This window comes from Halichondria panicea, chromosome 10 (genome assembly GCF_963675165.1).
Source record: "Halichondria panicea chromosome 10, odHalPani1.1, whole genome shotgun sequence".
NCBI classification, from domain to species: Eukaryota; Metazoa; Porifera; class Demospongiae; order Suberitida; family Halichondriidae; genus Halichondria; species Halichondria panicea.
Window position 1 is genome coordinate 3,843,540 of NC_087386.1, and position 8,428 is coordinate 3,851,967.

The following is an 8,428-nucleotide window of genomic DNA, read 5'->3' on the forward strand; positions in this document are numbered from 1 at the left end:
AATGTGTGGGAAGTACAACAGGGGTGGACGTCTGTGTGGCAAATGTCTACCTAGCTTCAGTCCTCAGGCCTATACGTACAGCATAAAGTGTGTTCATTGCCCTGAAGGAAATACAAATCTATGGAAATACTTTGCAGCTTCGTTGCTACCTCTGACCTGCTTTTATTTTCTTATTGTGTTCTTCAAGATTAACACTACATCTTCACATCTACATGGCTACATAATATTCGCTCAAACTTTATGTCATCCAGCATTTGGTCGTCTTGTGTATATAGCACAGAAAGCGAATTCAAATTTCACTATTCCTACAAATATTTTATTCATTCTGTATGGAATTTGGGATCTCAGTTTTTTTCAAATGTTCAACTCTGAGAGTATATGCTTGAATATGTCACCACTATCAGTACGAGCGCTGGATTACTCCATTGCTGTATTTCCACTTGTTTTAACGGTGATCTCATACGTACTCATTGAGCTACACGATAAGAACTACAGGATAATAGTGTTGGTTTGGAAACCATTCCGCAGTATGTTCATTCTGTTTCGTAGAAATTGGGATATTCGAACATCGATCATAGACGCTTATGCTACCTTCTATCAGCTCTCATTTTTCAAGATCCTGTGTATTACACAAGATTTTCTCACTCCCATATATGCCCACACTTCAGAAAAAAAGAAGAAACTAGTTTTGTTCTATGATGCTACTGTTGACTATTTTGGAGAAGAGCATTTGCCGTATGCTATACCTGCCATTATCATTGCCTTTTTCACTATTATTCTTCCTGTCGCCCTACTTCTCTGCTATCAATGTAACTGCTTTCAAACTTTGTTGAGTCGATGTCATCTTTCTTCACATATACTTCAAACTTTGATGAATTCCTTTCAAAGCTCATACAAAGATGGTACTGAGCCTGCTACAAATGACTGTCGGTGGTTTGCAGCATTTGATCTTTTTGTACGAATTGTGTTTTGCTTTGTGTATTCCATCACATTAGGAAGTATCTTTTTTTCCCTTGCGGCCGTGTTAATGTTCTTTGTGATATTACTTGTAGTCAACATTCAACCATACAATTCACGAGTTAAACACTACTTCAAAATTGACTTATCCTTCTACTGCTTTATCGGTCTGTTTTTTGTTACTCTTGCGTCAGCCAACACAGCATCCTGGAAAGCACACAATTTTGTGCCTATGCTCTATTATTGTTCTGTGGTTATTGTGATGGTCCCTTTGATCTACATGTTGTGTATTTCAATTCACTGGTTGTTTTCAAGACGAAAATTTGGAAAGACCCTTATCAGAAGATTGCAAGCTTGGAGAAGTGGCTATGATTCGTTGGAGGACTCTTTACCTCACAGGCTGCTGCACCCGGATCATTACGTCCACCAAGGATTACCCAATGCTGCGAGTAGCAATAATTCATTGACAAGCTAGTGGAGGAGTTGGGTAGAACGGATCAATGCCATGCATGCAGTTTTAACAATGCATGTCGTATTAATTGTGGTGGTTCTCGTATAAACATTATAATTATGTGCACGGAACTGAAAATTGAGTTATTATTGTTAATGTTTGGAGCCCCTCCCACAATACATTTATGGCCATGCATGCGTGTGTATTATAGTTAAAACACATATAGGTACGTAAAGATTATAATTCTCATCAGCATGCTATAATCATTATACACATTCATAAATGTGAGTAAAATAATTTATGCGCTCAAAAAGTGAAAGTGAAAATTAATGACTGTTATGAATGGGTTCTTGTGGTAGACCTGCAGCTTGCAGAACATCTATACATGCACATGTGTCGTATCATTACTTCAGGCATGACAAAGTAAACATCTTACCAGTAATAAAATCAGAGCGGGTGGTTTTCTCTGCCTTCTGTTTCGCTAGCTCAGCAACGTTTACGTTATTCATATCCACAGCTAGAAAATGAACGTCCTAAAAGATAGAAGTAAATGTGGAACTTATAACACATCTTGTCAATAAAGTTGAATTACCATGAATAGATCACAAACTCCCACGACTTCTGCAACTTCCATTGCTCTCATCAACTTCTTATGCCTATAGGTTTACATGTGTACATGTATTTTACAGCCAAGCATTGTATTTGTATGCACACGAATGAATTGATACATAATTATATTTTGTGTAACGTTAATAACGGTCCATATAAACCACTTGTGTACCGTCAAGACTATATACTCTAGGTACCGTATAGCGCCAAATTTTCGCAGAACCTTGTAAATCAAATTTGTAAGCTGGGCTTATCCTTAAAAGCAACCCGCGAAGTATTTGGTCCTCGAAACTTTTTACAGTACAGTGGAACCTCGATTATCCGGAAATCTTGGTTCCCGAGGCAGGCCAGATAACCGGATAAACCACGCCTTGATCCACCCACTTAATTGATTAACAGCGCCACATGGTTGTCTGCATGTGCATGTGGAGCAGACCTGTCTCCATAGTAACAGCTGCAATGTGCATGCGCATTTAAGGAACACACCCATTTTCTGAAAAAGAAAACTCAAGCCATGACAATCGAGGATCCGGATAATGGACGGCCGGATAATGGAGGTTCTGCTGTACTGTCAATAGCTTCGGCAATAGTCGTATACACACAATGCTTACATGTACCTAATTAACAAATGGCATAATCTTCTGGTGAGATGAGTAATCCTCGTCTTGTATGAATAATGAGCGTCTTCAGTGACTGATTCAGACTGAAAGAATGCCAGACACTCCAACATCTGGCCTGCATAATAATGATTACATGTACGTACGTATTAATTAAAGCACCTGGACCAACTACGAAGTGATGACATCTTAAGATTATGTAGGGTGTATATAATAGTAACCGAATGCTACATTCAAGTGTGCAATCCACCCACCTACATGTACCAGAAAACTCGAAATATTCATAGCGCAGTACACACACACACACACACACACACACTGCATGTCTTTTACCTTCAGTCTCTCGTGAGAGTGGCTGTGTGAGGAGATGGTCCATGATCAGAGTGAGGCATATAAAACATTCGTTTTGTTGAGAGGTCCAACTTAGCTGATTCAACACCTTAATAGCCTGCACACGGGTATACAGAAATCCCAATTACAGCAGTGTAAACAGTATAACTTGTATAACAAGAGCTGCCCCTCTACCACCATTCCTGTTATGGTAAACAATAATAATTAATAATAATAGACTCTCAAGTCCCTTAATTGCTACATACATAATACCTTGCTCATCGTATTCTCACGGACATACTCTGCGACGATCTCTGCTGGTCCTAGTTGTCCTCTGCTCAGTACACCGAGCTCAATCTTCACTAGCACCACTGGGCCCCTGTATGGATATAAAGTGGTTCGATAATGACGGACACACTCATAATTACGAGTCTGATGAAGGGTGCAGTGTACTTTGCAATTGGCAATTACAAGTTAAGGTATAAGTGAGCAATGCTATGGCAGGTGGTAAACATTAATGGTTCAAAAGTGAAGTAAATTGCTAAAATGTATTGGCTCATTTGGCTAGTAACAGAAGACTTGTACAATGTACCTGTCAAAAGCAAGAACGAAATTGTCATTAGTCTCCCCATCCAACTGTGTCCCCCATTCTCCTAGCTGGAGCTGAACTGGAGACCTGTGCTCGTGCACAAAGTTAGGCAATTAACACATTACATACCTGACAATCTAAGCTTGAGCAATGTAAATGGCTACATTTACCGTAAGGTATATAATACATGTATAAATTAAGGGCAGCTTCAATAATAACATTGTAGCATACACAGACTCCAAACATTTTGTTCCTAAAATAATATAATAATTATGTACATAGTCTTGTAATAGCTAAAGGGCAGTGACCCAATACGCAGGACATCAAATAGCATGCACTTACACAAAGTATGATCCTATTTGCAGGAGGGGTGAGGGTGTGTCTGAAAGTGTTTGGAATGTGAGGGGGTTGAGGGCAATGTCAAAAGATTGGAGCTCTCCTCGAGGCCCACACACCATCACCACACCGCCACCAGAGTGCCACCGGATCAGAGATATCGGATACTGGAGGGTGGACAGACACATATTAAGCATTCATGAAAACTGTACCGTACAGGTTGGGTACCGTATAGCGGGTAATTTTCGGGGGACAAAATATTCGTAGTTCAGCAATATTGAGACATTTCGTGGGTAATATTTTCGTGGTTGGAGCTTGCACTGCAGATAAAGGTAGGCAAGGTCGCTTCATTCGTGGGTAAAATATTCGTGGTCAGACCTCCAACCACAAAAACCACGAATATTTTGCCCCACGAAAATCACACGCTATACGGTATATACATGTTCCAGAAGTGTTGATAGCCATACACCTATTTACGCAACCATACAGTACGTGGTATGTGTAGGCACATTGGACACACGCACAAACAGTACTCACAAAGAAGGCTTGAGCTGTGATGTCTGGCCGGTTGGATAAACAATCATGGAGGATCTGTAAGGCAATAAGAACAGACACTGAGGCACACAAGGATTTCATTGTGGTAACTGCAACATAAATAATGGCTATTTGTTTGCTAATGCTTTTAACCGATGTGTGAAGATTGTTTCGATGGTTCGTTATTAGAGTGAATTCACTAGAATCAGTGTTGTTTAGCACTCGGAGGCACAGACTCACCAGGGTGGTGTTCTCACAGCCCAGTAGTACCATGCTCTCCTCCTTGTTCCACTCACATGCCACCACATCAGCTGGAGTAGAAGAGAAAACAGACGTAAATGTTTATCACTCATACATAACTACATGTATGCATGCACGTTTACATGTAGAAATTGTACACCGTTTAGTATTCTTTTTTGGTTTTTGGATCATAAATTCATACATGATACCTTGTGATGATATAGTATCTTCTGAGCTTGATCTGGTTAGCTGCACAATAAACACCAAACACTGACACTCAAGAACAGGTGTATAACATTATAATTATGCTGGCTTTAACCATGTGTATAGTGCACAATGTACGTACGTAAAGGGACTACAGACACAGAGGGATCTACAGGTATCCCAGCAGACTAAAACTACTATTATACTCTGTTTGATCGCTAGCCTAATTACCCTGTGATCCCAGCATGTATAGCTGTAGCACTGGTAAGTAGAGTCACTGGTTTTCTCCAGGGAGAGCAACATATTGCTCTTCAAATTACTGCATGCATGGGAAGAGACAGGCATGGTTACTAACACCAAATCAAATTCATACTGGTATTCATTAACTACATGTACGCACATGTATTTACATACTGAGGTTGGCATGTAAGAATATGGAGTCAGGGCCACATCCAGGATTTTGGGTCAGGGCCCGGGAAAATTGAGCAAATGAATAATGTAGGAGCAGGGCGAATGAATGCACTGAAAGTGCACGCCAAACTAGGGGGTGTTCGGAGATAAGCTCCATGAAAAAATGTGGGCCTCGATTCTGGTGCAATTTCAGCTCACACGTTATCATAATTTTTACAAAATTAATAGTCTGTTAATTAATCTGCCAGATACTGGGGGGGGGTGAATTACCCCCCTGCCCCCCCCCCCTCAAGCAGCCCTGGGAGCCAATAGTCATACGTACCTGAACTGCATTTCCACAGGATCACCGTTCAGCTCGGCTCCACAGGAAAACTCTAGAGCGTCGCTACAAAGTGAAAAAAAAACATCATCAAAGAACAATCCTAATCCAGCACACATCGCAGATATAAGTAACTTGCTTCGTAATTGTGAAGAGCAGTAAATTGTATCCAGTGTTAGCAGTCCACTCCTCTCTCCACCACACAGCCACCAGGCCCTCGCTCACTCTCAGTACTCTCTCCGCCCGCCCCACTGGCAGACCACCCTGCTCCGAAAACAATACCTGTGTGTGTGCGTGCACGGGCATGTGGAAAGGAGGCGCGATGGTTGACAAAATGTCAAATCAATGATTATTTTCATTTCACATGTATACATAACGACACTACAAAATGATTTAGAATGCTAAGACTGTACAGCTTACATGTACATGTATGTGTAGCTTTGGGGGTAGGCGACAGTACAGTCACGTACTCAACGCAAATTGCATCAACAACCGTATTTATACGTACAATCGGTCGCGAGCGCAGTAAATCATATGAGCCACGTACAACTTACTCATAGAGATTAAAGTAATTCAGTGACTCTAACTCAAAATATAAAATTGATTTAGCCGACTCCAAAAATGTATTAACCTTTGGGTCTTGAGCTGAGAGCTTATCCAGTCTTCTCCCTGAGTCAGTCTTCTGAAGAGTAAGCGGTACCTGTGCTGCAGACGTGCGGCGATGGGAGAGGGAGACAATACCCGGACGAGGGTTCTCAGAAAGAGTGAGGAAAATATGGGATCCGGAGAACATTGCTGAATGTGTGCGTGGGGGAGATACTATACAGCCAAAATTGGGTGGGGGGCACTCAGTCTTATAGTGTGTAGTCTACATGTGCAAGCCTTCCAGACCCATGCTATCATTGCTGCACAATTCTCTTTACATCTACATGTACGTACTGAATTTCACATTTAATGATGATATCATGGTTCCCAAGACATTACAATAAAATCAGCAATCACCAGTGTCCATGGTTGTTTGTAGTCTAGGCACCAGAGACCTGTCAATCAAGATCCTCTCAACTTCACCAGAGCACTTGGACAGTACAAACGTGATCAGGATACCATTCTCAAGTAGCAACTGTACAATAATTATCAAATAAAGTGCAAATTGTTTTTTGATTATGAACACCCATGAACAACAATAATTATTACACGCACATGTTGATATAATTACGTTCCCACTACAATGGACGATGAACAAGAGAATAGCTCCAACACACACTATTGCAGCAACTTACAAGGCAGTGTCTGTGAGTTTTCCAACTGACTGCCACTGCTCTATGTGCAGACATCATCTCCTGCGAGAAATAATTCCGCTATAATTATACAGACTTATATCACGTTGCAGGGTGTCATACAGGATTTTGAAGTAGAGGGGGGAAATGAGAAAAGTAACCAGAAAATGTTGCTAAAAAAAGGTCAACTGTTATTTCAATACCCAGCTATGGACACTCAGTCATAATTGAAAGGGGGGGGAAATTGGAGCTAGGGGGGGGATATCCCCCCTTCCCCCCCCCCCCTGTATGACACCCTGCGTTGTCAAAGTATAAGCGTGTAATAAAAGCCATACAATCCCTTCAGTGTTATACTATTTTTATTGTACGGTCGCGTAGTCTCGAGGCATGATTTGATAAAGGGTTGTCATGATGTAATATTATAGCATGATAATTAATAATCCTCGTGTTTTATGCAATATACAGGCAACTCGCCCTCATGCTTGTGCCTAGAGTGTATATTAATTTTCATAAAACACTCGGTCTCATGCTATATCTATTACATACAGCAGAGAGTGCACTAAATGTACTACTGTATTACTAGAATGTTTTACGAGCATCAAACATAAGCGAATTTTTGCAAGTGTCGACCCACTTTTCCAAAATGAAAACATATTACTTGTATCTACTCTTTTGTATGACATCACAATATCTTTGCCAGAGTGCAAAACTTAGATTCAAAGGGTTCAAATTTTCTGATTTGGTTCATTCAATCGCAAAGGTTTTTGTTTTTTCACGTGCTAGTAATACGGTATATACCTCATACTCTCTAATAGCCTCCCTCAACTTGTCTGGCTTCTTATTATGTGGAGTCCAGGTCAGCCCTCTACCTGTAGTGTGTAATGTGCAGTATGCTCAGGATAATGATTGCTCTAAGAATAATATTATGTGTAGGAGTGTACTTACGACACACACACAGTAATGCTTACATGTAACTAGATACACTACATGTATTATCAGGAGTGTATACACTCCTGGTATTGAAAAGGCGAAGAACAAAATAGAGAAGTGAGTCTATCACCAGCAAAACTTTACTCTACCACAGTACGCATTCGTGAAGTAACATGTACTGGCTGACTCACCTTCCGCCCACTCTGTGCGACAAACCTCCATGGTGTCTCGATGATCGTGTTTATCCCTCCTCTTGTCATGGTACACATGTTTACCAATGTCACTACCTGTAGGTACGTACGTACGTACGTATGGTATAATAATTATTTATGCCTTGCAGTTCATGAAAGGCATCTAAACGACAAGGAACAAGGAACATATCTATAATTTAATATACCTGAAGCTGTACCAGGAGAAAGTGCCTTCAAAGTCCAGAAATGAATGTGGCAGAGAAAAGTAGCCATCACTGCCAGCCAAAATTAAAAACACATAATTTTGGGTAAGAGGTCACTAGATCTACATGTCTCGGTTATTTCGCTATAGTCCTTGTATTAATCCTTTTTCTTTGGCTTTGTAGTATATTTACTGTACTGGTCTTGTGCAAACAAGATTGCTAATGTCAAA

General features: G+C 40.7%; 1 protein-coding gene across 1 annotated transcript; it reads right to left on the reverse strand.

Annotated features, from left to right (window-relative positions):
* Window positions 1-1,629: 1,629 nt before the first annotated feature.
* LOC135342940 (WD repeat-containing and planar cell polarity effector protein fritz homolog) lies at window positions 1,630-8,382 on the reverse strand. Its single transcript, XM_064539829.1, has 20 exons — window positions 8,202-8,382; window positions 7,996-8,091; window positions 7,673-7,743; window positions 6,878-6,937; window positions 6,600-6,717; window positions 6,229-6,392; window positions 5,737-5,879; window positions 5,601-5,663; window positions 5,099-5,186; window positions 4,873-4,912; window positions 4,664-4,734; window positions 4,427-4,480; window positions 3,896-4,056; window positions 3,557-3,640; window positions 3,238-3,343; window positions 2,968-3,082; window positions 2,635-2,752; window positions 2,001-2,064; window positions 1,845-1,941; window positions 1,630-1,787 (listed from the first exon to the last, which is right to left on the reverse strand). Exons 1-20 carry the CDS (start codon window positions 8,266-8,268, stop codon window positions 1,735-1,737), a joined length of 1,833 nt encoding a protein of 610 aa, XP_064395899.1. The 5' UTR covers window positions 8,269-8,382; the 3' UTR covers window positions 1,630-1,734.
* Between the last annotated feature and the right edge of the window lie 46 nt (window positions 8,383-8,428).